Here is a 15673-nt window from a genome sequence, read left to right as displayed (position 1 = left end):
CGAAAAGGGCATCTCGATGATAAGTATAAGTTCATCGCTAGACCTCTCAACTACTTCTCCAGGTCGACCAATGAAGGGACTAGATAGACTAGGACTTCTCCAGTGTATGCTTGAACAAAGCAAAAACATGTAAACTTCTCCAATGAATGTATAAGCAAAGAAAAATACGCAAACATATGATGTTCACATTTCTCCACCAAGTTTATACATTACGCAAATCCACGAAACAACATTCGACTTCGTTCGAATTAATCTTAAAGTCAACATTCGACCTCGCTCGAATCGACTTACATTCGACCTCGCTCGAATCGACTTACATCGACCTCGCTCGAATCGACCTCGTTCGAATTAATTTTAAAGTCAACATTCGACCTCGCTCGAATCGACTTACATTCGACCTCAGTCGAATCGACCTACATTTGACCTCAGTCGAATCGACCTACATTCGACCTCATTCGAATTATTTTAAAGTCAACATTCGACCTCGCTCGAATCCACTTACATTCGACCTCGTTCGAATTAATTTTAAAATCAACATTCGATCTCGCTCGAATCGACTCACATTCGACCTCGTTCGAATTAAATTTAAAGTCAACATTTGACGTCGCTCGAATCGACTTACATTCGACCTCGTTCGAATTAATTTTAAAGTCGACTCTCGACCTCGCTCGAATCGACTTACACTCGATCTCGTTCGAATTAATTTTAAAGTCAACGTTCGGCGTCGCTCGAATTAATTAAGACACTTACGTACAACTTGGCTTGAACTAATTAAGCAATGATCCGACCTCGCATGAGCTCAACTTACAGTCGGTCTAATTCAATTGCAATCAAAGAAATCAATTGAGGAAAACATTCAAAGGAAAAATAAGAAACTCATAAATGGATAACAAAAGTATCATTCCAAAAGACATCTTACAAAGGCCAAACAGATGCCGGCAAAACAAAAAGGAGAAAAAAAGAACAACAAAAGTACAAACAAGTACACTACTCGAAAGCACCACCCCCATCGCCATCATCACCAGCACCCTCACCATCAGAGTATTCATCATCACAGCAAGCACCTGGCTCGAGCCCGTCTACATCACTCATCACCCTCCCCGGGCATACCGGGATCGTAGCCACAAGCTTCCCGAGCTGCACGTGCCTTAGCACGAGCATCCTCTTATTCCGCCTTAGAAGCTTTCCCGGCCATCATCAAGCCTCTAAATATGTCTAGATGATCCTCAACATGAACCCACTTCTCGTACATATCCTATGGAGCATCGGGATAAGTGGAACCATGAGAGGAAGACGATTGAGCCAGTAGCTGCGCCTTCTCGGTCTTGAGGATGAAAATCTGCTCGTTGAGGTCCGAAACCACTGTCTCTAGGACACCAATCCGTTCCTCGAGTCTCGCCTCCTTAAGCGCAGGCGTCTCCACTCATTTGCCCGCTTAGATCTGAGGACATGGATGGAACCCGCTAATGTCGCCGCCTCTACCACAGCCGCCGTCCTGACTTTCTTGGCTCTCTCCAACTCCGCCGCTTTTATGGCCGACTCGTCAATCAAGACGTCAGCTCCAGCTTTACTTTGATCAAGCTTGGCCCGCAAGCATGCTACCTGAGCTTGAAGGTCGATGCACTCGACCACAACCCCTTTGCTCACCTCCAGCTCGTCCTCTTTGGCTCTCAACGTTCCTTCGAGCTCGCTACACCTACCGATGACTCTCACAAGCTCATCGTCCTTCTGCTTCAGCTCATCATCCTTCCGCTTCAGCTCGTCCCGGAGACTCCAGAACTGACCATCCTCGCTGAGTATGCTTGTCAATACACGGTTCTTGGTACGATACTCCGTACACTTGGACTCCATCCTTTTATAGAGAGCCTTCCTCTTCTCTTCTTGACGGGCACACTCGATCTCCAGAATGAGAGTCTGATAAACAGGTAGGAATCAGTCAGCAAAGACGAACAAGGTAAAGAAAAGGAAAAGATACGAGAACACCAAAAAGACAAAAAAACTTACTCGCAGGGCCATCCCGAAAATGCCTAACGACAAGTCGGCATCCTTAAATGTCTGCAAGGTCCTATTCTTAGCGCCAGTGCAGAGGGGAATCAAAGCTGGGACCACGCTCTCTGAGTTAGTTAACAAATTGTAGTCCAAGGGAATGACGATGTTTCAGGTAGATCCTTCCGTTTTCACCTCTACCCGAGTGAACCCCTCGTCGAACGTCAGCACCTCCTTGGGGTCTATGTCAGAACCGGACCCATCGTCGTCCACGACCACAAACTTTCCTTTCCCTTCGGTGGACGAAGATACGACCTCCGCTGCCTCTGATCGCCCTTCTTCCATGGCGACCTCTATTGCCTCTGATGGTGTCCCTTCCACGACGACCTCTGGTGGGAGAACAGTCTCCGTAACTGAAGAACGTGCAGACTCCACAGCCAAAACATCATCACTCTCGGGTGTGGCCACGGTCATAACCACACCGCCAACCTCCACTCTCCGCCTTTTCAGCGGAGCCATTTCCTCCTCACCCGATGAAGACTCGTCCACTAGATGCAATATTGGGAGGGCCAGAGTCTCCGCTGGTGGAGCAGCCCTACGGCCAGGCCCACTCAAAGCCAGAGTTTGTGAAGAAGTATCCCTTACGGACTCAGTCAGAACGAACTGTGACCCGGCCGAGGCACCCGATTGGCGAAATATGAGAACGGGAGCTTTCGCCTTTCTCGAAGCTCTATGACCTAACACCAAAGGGAAACTGTAAGTAAAAAAAAATAGAAGAGAAAGGGGACTGGGATGAGGCCGAAGTGGTCAAAGATCGGAATCCGAATTATCGGTCGAAGGCTTGGGTCCAAATTTCTTGTTGAAAGACGCCCAATCGCGAATCCCTACTGTGTGGGGCAAGATTTGGTCCACCCAGTCACTAATATCAGCAGCCAATGAAGGAGGATGTTTCTCGGCTACATGAAAAGAAAAAAGAACAATTAAGCCGCAAAACTAAAAAAAAAGGGAAAGGAAAGGAACGTACTTCAATCAACAAAAGCACTTACAGGCAAAGTTCCACTGCTCAGGAAATCCACTGGGCCTCGCCACCACGTGCTCGGTTTTGATAAAAAAGAAGTTGAACCAAAACCGACGATTTGCCTTATCGTCCATTCCTGCCACTAGCCCCTTAGTCCCGCGGTGGCGAAGATGTATCATCGTGTCCCTATGGAAGCTTGGTGCAAAGAGATACAACAAATGGCGAATAGATATTTCACAGCCGGCCAGCTCTACAAACTTTATCAGCATAAGGAAAAGCTTGTAAATGTAGGGGGATAGTTGGGTAGGACAGATGCCGTAGTAACGGCAGAATTCCTCCGCCAACGGAGGAAGAGGGAGAGAGTAACCACTTGGAACGGATATGCGTTAAACGCGCAATACCCGGGCTGATGAACCTGGATCATGTTGTTCCCAGTTGGGACCAGGTCGACGTGTGCGGGGATGTTGTATTTGGCCCTGAGTGTGGCTATATGTTTTGCTTCCATCTCAGACTTCTGGGGCTCAGGGTCATGCGCAGGTTCCTTCGAAAAATCCGACCTGGAGCCTGGGTTACGAGGAATTATCTCTTCCACAGTAGGGAAGCTTTCATCCTCTATAACAATGGCCTCCCCTCCGCCAGAAGGCATGGCCATTGATAGAGGAGTTGGGTCTGAGATCATCTCAGGGTTAGGAGTTACACCAGTCATCTTTTGCTAATGTGTATACGGCGGAGACGAAAGTGTAGAAGAAATGATGATGACGGAAGTTGCAGGAAAAATGAACACAAGACAAAGGAGAAGAAGCAATGGGAAAGATCGAAGAATCAGAGAGGGTAAAAATTTTCTCCAAAGGTTCCCCCCCTTCTTATTTATACAAAAATCACGACGCTCAAATCGGGCAATCAACTGTCAAACAACACTAGAATCGAAACGATAGAGGCTCAAGGAATGATGCAACGCATCGGGAAGACGCGTAATGATAACGCATGCAGCTGTGACGTCATCCTGAACCTGCCTCACTAACTACAGCTCTCGGAGTGACACATCATCACCTCAGCAACGATCACCACTATTCGACCTCCACGTCCGAATTTCTCAAGAATTGCTATTGATGAAGTCTGCTTATTGAGATCGACCAAAAGACGACCTCGATAAGCGGAAGGACTAACTATGTGGGTCAAAATCCGGCTAAGGAAATTCGGCATGAAGAGGTGACCAAGTGTGAGAACTGTGTCCCATCATGGGCGACTAGGACGAGGTCGACCCGGGCTTGACAATATGGAGCCTCCGAATAAGCTCTCAAGGTCGAGGGCGAGCAGCAGGAAAGGGAATAACGACTAGTACAACTTTGGAACTTTCAAAGAGAATATTCTGTTGAATATTCCCTCTGCTATACTTTTTTAGGATTTTTGGGAATATCCCATATAAATAGTAGAACAGAGAAGGCAAAAGGCAGGTAATGTTGATTCTGATAAGCACTCGAATGAAAAGTTGACTCTAGAGAGAGATAATCCAAAATATTACCTTTCCATAAGGATTCGATTTGCTATTCATTCCACCTTTTTCTCTCGCATCAGATCCGAGAAAACCTCATATTTTTCAATACCCATTTGTCTTACATCGTTGTCAGATAAGAGAATCATCCACCTCATTCAACATTTGGGTGAATCGTTCTCTCTATTTACACGTATTGCCATTTAATATAGTTATTGCTCATCATTGTTCCTCCATTCATTCTTGACAGCATCATTTAATACCATTTGTATTAAATTGGCTCAAACGATCATTCTATACTATTTATACAAGCACGTGTTAGATCTAGAATTTATTATATTTAACTAGGATTTACCTATCATAGTTTTATTTAATTAGTTTAACAAAAGGTGTCATACTTTTTGGTCAAACAAGCCACCTTCAACCATTGGCCGACGATCTCCTCGCTCGAACCTAAACAACGAGCGAACCAGGAACATAGAACAACAAGTAACATCACCGAAAAATTCACTCTGAGTTAGTCCCTTGTGTTGCATTAATGAAGAATTCCAAAATCCTCTAAAGAATTTTTCCCCCATATTTTTAGCTTCCTTTGTTTTTTGACAAACAGGGATATCTTATATATATATATATATATATATATATATATATATATATAGCACTAAATAGTAGAGGTAGCGGTAGTATTATTCAGATTGCCCGGGGGGGCATCACCTACTTGGCTATTACAAACCAATAACATGTCCCGTAGGACATTTTGGTTACCAAAAGCTGCTAACCTAGAACAAACATCCTTGTTAAGGAACCTAATAGCATAAGTTTTTCCTTCACAGTCTGATTTCATGAAGTTAGTTACAAAATACGGAGCGTAGTAGGTAACAATAGTATCCATGTTGTTGCTGTTTCCCTTCTGTCCTTCCTTAGCCAACATGTGTGCCGGCTTGTTTGCCTCCCTGAATATGTGATGTATTCCCTGGACCTTCACTTGCCTCATTAACCATCTGCACTCATTAACAATGTCATTAAGTAATAATATTCCATTGTCCAAACAGTTAATAACATCGGTTGAATGCGTTTCTACTTCTAGCTTTGTAAAACCTTGCTTAATGGCAGTTTTTAGACCAATATTTAAGGCCAACAATTCCGCCTTCAGTGCGGATGCTCCTGATGATCTTCCATGAAAGCCGGCTATCCACTGGCCATCACAATCTCTGAACACCCCTCCATAACCACAAAGTGATTGGTCTTCGTTGAAGGAACCGTCAATCTTGAGCTTGATAGAGCCTCTAGGGGGTTTGTTCCATTTAATACTTTTGGGAATTTTTGCTGGTTTAAAGTTTTCTTTACCAGTTAGAAGTTTGAACTCAATTGATAATTTAATGGCCCATTGAATGTTAGGGGAGTGTGTGTAGTTATTATAAAGATTATTGTTTCTGTTTATCCAAATTATCCAAATGACAAATGGAAAAAGGTCGTGCCAAGAACTAATAGGATTTTTGAAAGTTGATTTGTGATTACGGATACAAGTAAGCCAATCTGTGGCACCGTTCCGGTTATTGGGATTAATACCTAGGTAAGACCATAACTGATGGACTGCCATGCATTCTAAGAAAATGTGCTTAATAGTTTCTTTATCAGATTTGCAAGTAGAGCATATGGGGTTTATGTTAATAGCTATATGATTTAAGAAGCTCCTAGTTGGAAGTTTATTATGGTAACCTTTTCACAGAAGAAATTTTATCTTGTTTGGACAATTAATGTCCCAAATCCGAGTGTAATCCTTGTTGCAGACCAGTTGATTATCTAGGAGGGAGTAACATGATTTGCTAGTGAATAGACCATTTGAGTTCAATGCCCAAAACGGAGTATCACAAGATTTGTTACTAATTTGTGTAGCATTAATTTTATTGATGATTCTGGGTTCTAGGGCCATAGAGAGTTTAGAGAGATCCCACGTATTATACATTTTTAGCTTCCTTTCACTTTCTTTTTATTGCGAAAAAGACACCGAAAAGAATAAATCGTTTTTATCCTAACACCAATTAAATTTAGTGGGCACAGTTATTTCGATTCAAAGGTTACCAAAATTTGAAGATGCACGTACTTCAATTGGGTCATCATCACCTAACAAACGACTTGGCTGAAAAAGCCAATCTGGTCAACTCGTGAGCTGCCTCGTTCAACCAGTTTACAACATCGTCTTGGTCAACCTCAACAATGGATATTGCCACTGTATGGTAAGGATGAAGGTGGTTATGTTATTTTTTTTTGAAATCGTTAAGGTGATGACTGGCCGATGAAGGATGCATAGCTATGGGGGTGAAGTTGTTCTTTTTTCGGGCCTTTTCTTTCATTTTTTTATTTATTTGTCTTAATTTAATATTTTCTTACTTAATAGAAAACACTAATTCACGGAGTTACGCTCCTAATATGCATGTACATAGGGGTGGCAAAATGGTTAAAACAGTTAACCACTAATATTATCCACTAAAAAATGGGTTGGATAATGAACTTTTTAAAAATGGGTCAAATATGGATAAGAACCATATTATCCATTTAGAAAATAGATAACCAATGAGTAAGAATGAGTGTAACATTTACATTTGTAAAACCTCAAATTGGGGGTTTCTCAAGTTAAGGAGACTCAGAATTCTCCCAAAAGTGATCATATGCAAGAATTCATGGATAATATGGTTACCCATATTATCCGCCGGTTAATCCGTTTTTTATCCGGACGCAGAACTTTTTGCAAGCGGTGTCACATTTAAAAAAGGGAACAAATGGGCGCTATCCCACTGGTTATAAGAAATTTTTGTTTATAGGAGGTCAGGAGTTCTAAGGCAGGAGCTAAACCACTGGACCAAGAACAGAGTTGTGTTAAGTGGTGTCACTCTTGTCTATATATATGTATTTGATAAATTTTTGTATTATTTGTATGATATTTGGTAAAATATTTTGGCGAAGCGGTGTCACATGACATCGCTTTAATATACGTGAATCTGCCCCTGGATATGTTAAAATTGCTAATAAACAGTTGATGTGTTTGGTAGAAAAGTGAGATAAGCATTTTTTTTATTAAAATAACTAAAATATTCTTAAAAACTTTAAAAAAGATTATGAAAAAAAAAGTTTTTTTTTTTTTTTTTTTGTAATGAAAAGAATGAACAACAATATGAAATAAAGAAGACTTTAGAAAATTTATCTTGACAAAATTTTTTTATGAATTAAAAAATATTATTAAGTATAAACTAGTAAAAGTGTTGATCAAATTAAAAGTGTGCTTATAAGCGCTTTGAGTGTTTACCAAAAAGCCAATCTGACTAGTTTATAAGCTTATCCAGTTTGACCCTCGTGGTACAAGCCTACTTTATTACTTCCTCCGGTCCAAAATAAGTTATTTTTTGGATATTTTCACACAGATTAAGAAATCCACCTTTTAGCATTAATTAACAATGGAATTGACCATATTAACCTTTACTATCTCACATAAACATTCCTAACATATATTTCAACACTATTTACTCCAAGGACAATGAAGAAAAAAAATAATTAATTCATTCTTGAAATTTGGAAAAATCACTTATTTTGAACCACAAAAAAAAATTGCCAAAAATCACTTATTTTGGACCGGAGGTAGTATTTATATAAAATAAAAACTTGGCAAAGATAGCTCCGACGGAAAGCTTTGAAGATTTATCAATACCAACATCAAAGAGGTAAGAGAGAGCTTTTCTGATTTCAGTAATAGAACCATTTCCTTAAGTCCACAATGTTTGCTGAAATAAATTCTTGATTGATATCCTAGTTTGAAATGGATTCTTCTGTTGACAAGAATTAGCCCCAAATTTAACGGGATTGGGGTTGCGAGAAAGCTTCCTTTAAGTACTGTTTTGATATTCTGGAGACGAAAATGATTTTCATTGCTTAGGCATTCGCTTATCTGTGTTCCCAGCGGCCTTAATCATGATTTCCGCAGATTCTTGTTTTTTGTATTAATTTGGTTTTTCTATATAAAAACAAGTCTATACAAGCAAACGTGCAATTTAGCCATAATGACATGTTATATGAATGAAAGGGAAAAGATTAACGGAGTATTGCAATTCTTCCCACAGCGACAAAGCGAGTCACTCATTATTCGATAGTTCCTTTTCTCACTGATGCATCCCAATGAAATCCCAGCAGTCAAACCAACGTATTTGTTCCGCACCCTCCTTCCAATCAAATCTATTCCAAGGTGTCCTGAGGCAGGGGAAAGAAAGGAGGGATTGAGCCCCCAGGTGCTAGACCGAACATAGGTACAAGTCCAAAATCATCATACGAACCTATAGGAACCTTCAAATCATGATTCTCAATCCGTTTAGCTCAAATGTTGACTTTGGTCTACTCTTTGAAGTAAGGCTTCAAGTTAGCAACCAAGTGTAACGCCGTTAACTTTTATGTAGGATTTACATTTTATAGGGATATTAAGTGTTTGATTTTTGAAATACAAGGGGTGTGTCTATAACGCAGTCATATTATAAGGGTGTTTAAATTTAATTTGCTCAAGATTAAACCCTTCCTTTTCGTTATGAACACATGTGATTAAATGATAAGAAGTTAAAATATTTGAATTTTCACCTTTCTTCTCTGTATTCTTCAGCTCGTTTTCGGTCATGCTTTCTGATCTTTGCATTCTATTCATTGGTTTTCTGATAAATTGCATTCTATGCACTGATTTGGTGTTCTTTTGTTCTGCTTGTGGTACTAATTTCGTTATCAAAATTACCAGTGATGTTGAAACTATACAACAATTCTGTGGCCTTTTATCTACTTTCTGTTGAAGTAAGATGGATGATCTGATGCCTCCTACCCCCTTTATTAAGCGCCGGAAGATAACATACTTTTAAACTATAGTTCTACCTCCAACACCTTTTATTCCACTCCTAGGCTAATGAATAATGCTTTATTTTTTCTTATTTTGAAAATGCAGAATCTCTCCAAGTATGGGATTGACGACTTGCCTGATGAGTTGCTTATTGCCATACTTTGCTGTTTGAACTTCCACGAGGCAGCAAAGACCTGTATTCTCTCGCAGCGCTGGAGATACTTATGGGAACATACAATTTGCAGAATTGAATTATATAACGACGACACATTTGAAATTGAGGCAGCAGAAAAGTTTGTTGAAATTTCATGAGGGTGCATTTATTGAGCGGTTAATTTGCTGAGAACATTGGCGACTCTCAAATCTTTCCGATTTGTTAATGTCCACATAATACAGGACGTTATTGAATTCCGATTTCTTGAGCTCGTTCATTATCTAAGTCTAGGTCCATAGAAATATCAAATTGTGAAGCTTTGAAGACTATGAAGATTCATGCTGCAGAGCTTGTGTCTTTTACATACATTGGACGTACTATCAAAGTGCCTTTCAAGAAAAGTTCCCCTCTTCTCTCAGCTAACTGTTGGAGGAGATTATGTGATTCTTTTATTTTTGATGCTCACAAGCACTCTAGCTATTGTCGAAATCTTGAAGAAGCTTAAACTGGAAGTGTCATATGAGGTTGTAGCATACATCTACCCTCTTTCTTCTTTCCTCACTTGTAGTCTGCTTCGATATTCAAATTAAGTTGTTAACATGGTTTTCTTTCAAATCTTGTTAGTTATCTAGGAAATGCTGGGTCATTCCCAATGTATACTCTCAACTTTGCCACTGAAAGAGTTGGAATTGGACATCGCCACAGAAGAGGGTGATGGCCTTTGCTTCTTCTCATTCTTGACTAAGTGTTCTCCTCAGTTATCAAGTTTAACCATCCAGGTAACCGTTCTTGTTGCATATGCTTCTCCTTTATGCCATGCCACTTTCTTGCCTTCTATATGTTATTTGACAAAAAGTCTTAACAATGTCAACCTAACAAGTTCTTTGAAATGATGTGCTGATTGTTTGAACTCTTTTAAACTAATCTAGCACTGGAGCAGTGTAAGTAAATCTTAAGAAGTTCTAAGATGGCACAAGTTACCATAAAATCTGAAGAAGTTCTGAGATGGTACAATTTACGGCAATATAATGGCACCATTAAATTAAAGCATCATCCTTATACATGGAATGCGATACATTTTTTAATAAAGAATACATGTATTGGAAATCGATAAAGCCTAAAACAACAGAAGAAAGATTATTGTACAATAATGAGATTGATGAAGGAAATTTAAAATGTTTATGCCAATATTAAATTACTCTCGAGAAGGTTGATAAGGAGTGGCATTTAAGTAAAGGTCACCCTTTCTAGCAATAGTTATTCCGGATAATTCGGTCAAGTCCAAGTCTCTTGGCTTGATCCCGGTTGGGAGTTTCCAGTCAAAGTGATAGAGCAATTGAGCCAATGGCAAGTAAAGATTAGCTAAACCAAATGACATTCCAGGACAAATTCTTCGTCCACCACCAAAGGGAAGAAACTCAAAATTATTACCAAAAAAATCCACACAGCTTTGCTCAAATCTCTCTGGCTTAAAGCTTTCCGCGTCATCCCAATATTTTGGATCTCTTCCCAATGCCCAAACATTAACCATAACTTTGGTCTTTGCAGGAATAGTGTAGCCATTTATATCCGTATCTTCCCTGCATTCTCTTGGGACCAAAAGTGGAGACGGTGGATGAAGTCTCAAAGTTTCTTTAATGACTAACTTTAAGTATTTCAGCTCCTCCACATCATTTTCATCAAAACATACTTTGTCCCTAAAGGCTTCTCGCACTTCTGCTTGAGCTTTGGTGAATACACTTGGATTCTTCATCATTTCAGCCATAGCCCATACAGTTGTTGTTGATGAAGTTTCTGTTCCGGCAGCAAACATGTCCTGCAAATTAATAATTGCCAAGTTGCAATATTAGATTATTTTTCTAACAAGAGATTCTTATTTCTAGAAAAAATTAAAAATCTTGTAGCTATGGCAATGAATACGGGAGTAAGAATAAGCATAGGATTGTAGTATTGAATAGTACTTACAACGATAACAGCTTTGATATTGTCGTTGGTGATGGGAAATTGAAGACTTGTATCATTCATAAGTCTTAGTAGGACATCAATTAGATCTTCGCCTCCTAATGCGCCATTACTCTTGCCAGCTGCAAGATTTTTCTTGTGCTCGTTGATGACATCCTCAACAATGGCGTCTACCTTAAGGTGGGCATTCAAAAGTTTACGCTTCATTCCACTGAAAACATGAAGAAACTTGTATGTAGGGAAGATGTCTACCACATCAAAGCCTTCTGCTAATCCTATTACTTCTCTGATCTTTTTGGCAAAAATGTCTTGCCCCTTGAGTACTTGCCCAAATGCTGATCTACACGTCATGGAGCTTGCAAACCAAATTATTCTCTGCGTAAAATTAACTAGCTCACCAGAAGAAGAATCTGACCGGATAGAGTCAATGAGACGAACGACTTCATCACGTCTGATGGAGCTGAAGGACCGAACATTCTTTGCATTGAGAAGTTCCATGACACAAATTTTACGCATTTGTCTCCAGTGGTCGCCATAAGGGCTAAAGGCAATGTCGGACTGGTTATAACAGATAATGTCCATGGCTACAATTTTAGGCCTAGATGCAAAAACGATGTCATGAGTTTTTAGTACTTCTTTTGCCATCTCCCTAGAAGTAACCACAACTGCAGAAATTTCACCTAACTGAAGGTGCATAAGTGGTCCATATTTTTTGGCTAAATCTCTAAGGACATGGTGCGGTTCTCCACCAATCATATGAAGCATACTTCCTAGTATTGGTATTTTCCATGGACCTGGTGGCAATTTTTTGCTTTGGCTATTAGAGTTCTTCCATTTCCTCAACAAAAATAGGAAAGATAGGAATAGGAAAATGGAAACCAAGCTGAAGAATTGCATTTTCGGAGACAAATGGAGGATTATTCGATGATTCTTCAAAGTCTAGTTGCGTATGGTCTTTTATAGGCATTTGTTTTGGCAATAAACGGAAAGACAAATAGTATAATATTTTCTGCAACTTTTGTTTGTCAACATCTGATTAAAGCAGACTTTGTTTACTTTCCTGTTGACCATTAATTATTCATAGGCAAAATAATTCAGCTGACTAGAGAGCAATAATGATGTAATTATTAGTATTGTGGACTAATTATTGTGAAGCCAAAATATCAATATTTTCTTTTTAGTAATCTGAAAGTATGGCCCAGCAAGACTTTCAAATTTGGCGGCTAGAAATTTGATACTAACAAATACTTAAATAAAACCCGAACGAAATGTGCAGTTGCCACCATGGAATTAAATAGGTCCTGCTTTGTAGTTATTGTTGGGCCAAACACATACGAAAGTATATATAGTCAACAAGTAATAAAGTGATAAGCAGAGTATCATTTGCTAATAAATTGAATATCAACCTCAGATCTATCTATAACATCATCCTTATATAATAATTATTCACTATAAAAGCTAAGTTTTTCTTAGAACCGATTTTTTAAGTTATATTATACACTACTAGAAATCCGGTAAAAAGCGACCACAAAAAGCGACCAAAGTTGGTCGCTTATAGGCCCAAAAGCGACCAAACATGCCTGGTCGCTATATTTGACTGACAAATCATTGTCTGAATCCGAAGAAATATCACCAACATCCCATTAAGCTTGTACGGATCAGACTTGGAAGAAAGTTGAGAACAAAACTTCCTATAATCTTTGTCATCACAGAGTCTTATGATACCCGTTTTATGGGAACTGCCATGACCGACGGAAAATATTCCATCACCATCAACCTTGTCACTATCAATTAAACTTCTTTTCTTCTTGGAGAATGAAGTATAGAATTCCTCCATTACCTCTTCTTTTATCTACTTAGGAAATGTTAAACTCCTACCTACACCATAACTATTTGAAACACATGTTCTTGCCTTCTCATCATCGTTGTCGCTAATGAGAAGAACAATTAAAGGCACACTCTGCCAGGTACTGTGTCTTAGTTATTCTTGGTGGAAGTTCCTTTGCATGTCTAATATTACCATCAACCCCTTCTACAAAATCCTCCCGCAATCTAAAATTCCAATACATAAACCAAAATTTTAATTCATATCCTAAAGGTTCAACTCATATCCAAAAAAATTCAATTAACAATCTAAAATTTCAATTCATAAACAAAAATTCCAATTCATAAACAAAAATTCAAGTCATATCCTAAAGGTTCTAGTCATAACGTAACGGTTCTAGTCAAAATTTATATAAAAGTAAATCAAAATACTTAATGAAAAGTAAAAAACTTACATGTATGTAGTCGAGGCTCGACCCTCCTTGCTTCATTGGCATCATAAAGCTGTCTGGTGGCTTTGATACAGAGAATAACTTGGATACAGTACCTGGCAGAGTGTGTCTTTGATCAATTGTTGATCTCATTAGCTACAATGATAATGAGAAGGCAACGACATGTATTTCAAAATAGTGATGGTGTATGTAGGATTTAACATTTCCTAAGTAGATAAAAGAGGTTATAGAGAAATTCTCTACTTCACTTTCCAAGAGGAAAAGAAGTTTGATTGACAGTGACAAGGTTGATGAAGATGGAAGGTTTTCCATTGGTCATCGCAATTCCCATAAAACGTGGATCATAAGACTCTATGATGACAAAGATCATAGGAAGTTTTTGTGCTCATCTTTATTCCAAGTCTGATCCGTACAAGCTTAATGTGATATTGTTCATTCTCTAAATCCGAAGAAATATCACCAATATCACATTAAGCTTGTACGGATCAGACTCGAAAGAAAGTTGAGTACAAAACTTCCTATAATCTTTGTCATCATAGAGTGTCATGATCCCCGTTTTATGGGAACTACCATGACCAATGGAACACCATGCTTCTTCATCAACCTTGTCACTCTCAATTAAACTTCTTTTCCTCATGGAAAATGAAGTACAGAATTCCTCTATAAGCTCTTCTTTTATCTACTTAGGAAATATTAAATTCCTACCTACACCATCAATATTTTAAACACATGCCATTGCCTTCTCATCATCATTGTCACTAATGAGAAGAACAATTAAAGGCACATTCCACCAGGTACTGTGTCTTAGTTATTCTTGGTGGAAGTTCCTTTGCATGTCTAATAACGTCATCAACCTCTTCTACAAGAACAAAACCTAAAAACTAAAAGTTATATTCATATCCTACGAGATTAAACATAAACTAAAGGTTCAATACATATGCTAAAGGTTCAATACATATGCTAAAGGTTCAATTTATATCCTAAAAGTTCAACTCATATCCTAAAAGGTTCAAATTCATATCCTAAAAATTCAACTCATACATAAAGATTCACTTATATCCTACAAGTTCAACTCATATCCTAAAAGGTTCAATTCATATCCTAAAAATTCAACTCATACATAAAAGCTTCACTTTATATCCTAAAAGTTCAACTCATATCCTAAAAGGTTCAATTCATATGACTAAAGGTTCAATACATATGCTAAGACTTTACTTTATATCCTACAAGTTCAACTCATATCCTAAAAGGTTCAATTCATATCCTAAAAATTTAACTCATACATAAAAGCTTCACTTCATATCCTAAAAGTTCAACTCATATCCTAAAAGGTTCAATTCATATTCTAAAGGTTCAAGACAATACAAAGATTCAAGGTTATAGTTCAAAGTTTAGGGTTATAATTCACAAGAAAAAAATCATAAACCCTAAAAGTTTAGGGTTTCTTCTCTTCTAACCATTTCATCCCCAAATTAGTAGGTAAAACTAAATTAGTAGCTACTAACAATTATCATAGATTTAATTTAGCTAAGAACAATTAATTTTTACAAATCAAACTAGAAGGAATTAAACAAAATCAGTGTATTTCGAAAAAAACAAAGAAAGGAGAGAGAAACCTACCTGGACAGTGAAGGACACCGGCGGTGGAGCAGCTGCCACCGGCGGGCGTCAGTGGAAGCGGTAGCGCCGCTGCTGGAGGAAGACGGAAGGGGAGGGGGTGTTTGAGAGTGAGAGAGAAAAGAGAGGGATTGGGGAAATGTTTTGAAGAAAATAAGAGAATGGGAGGGGAAACCAGTTTTTTACACTCTGTTTTTTAAAAAAGCGACCAACGTTGGTCGCAAATTTTGGTATCCAATGTGTATTGACTATTTTGACCAAAATAGCGGCCAAAGTTGGTCGCCAATTTCTGACCGTTTGACCA

At 38.7% G+C, this 15673-nt stretch overlaps 1 protein-coding gene and 1 long non-coding RNA gene across 2 annotated transcripts; one reads left to right on the top strand and one right to left on the bottom strand.

Moving 5' to 3' along the window:
• The first annotated feature begins 8125 nt into the window (after positions 1-8125).
• LOC109237631 lies at positions 8126-10712 on the top strand. The gene is made up of 3 exons (XR_002069650.1): positions 8126-8212; positions 9466-10038; positions 10139-10712. It is a non-coding gene; the product is annotated as an uncharacterized LOC109237631 (long non-coding RNA).
• On the bottom strand, positions 10543-12454 carry LOC109237630 (5-epiaristolochene 1,3-dihydroxylase). Its single transcript, XM_019403951.1, has 2 exons — positions 11480-12454; positions 10543-11330 (listed from the first exon to the last, which is right to left on the bottom strand). Exons 1-2 carry the CDS (start codon positions 12371-12373, stop codon positions 10710-10712), a joined length of 1515 nt encoding a protein of 504 aa, XP_019259496.1. The 5' UTR covers positions 12374-12454; the 3' UTR covers positions 10543-10709.
• Positions 12455-15673: the final 3219 nt, after the last annotated feature.

Source organism: Nicotiana attenuata, unplaced genomic scaffold, assembly GCF_001879085.1.
Source record: "Nicotiana attenuata strain UT unplaced genomic scaffold, NIATTr2, whole genome shotgun sequence".
In the NCBI taxonomy this organism is placed as follows: domain Eukaryota; kingdom Viridiplantae; phylum Streptophyta; class Magnoliopsida; order Solanales; family Solanaceae; genus Nicotiana; species Nicotiana attenuata.
Note: the sequence above shows the minus strand (reverse complement) of the source record. Positions and strands in the feature narration are given on the sequence as shown.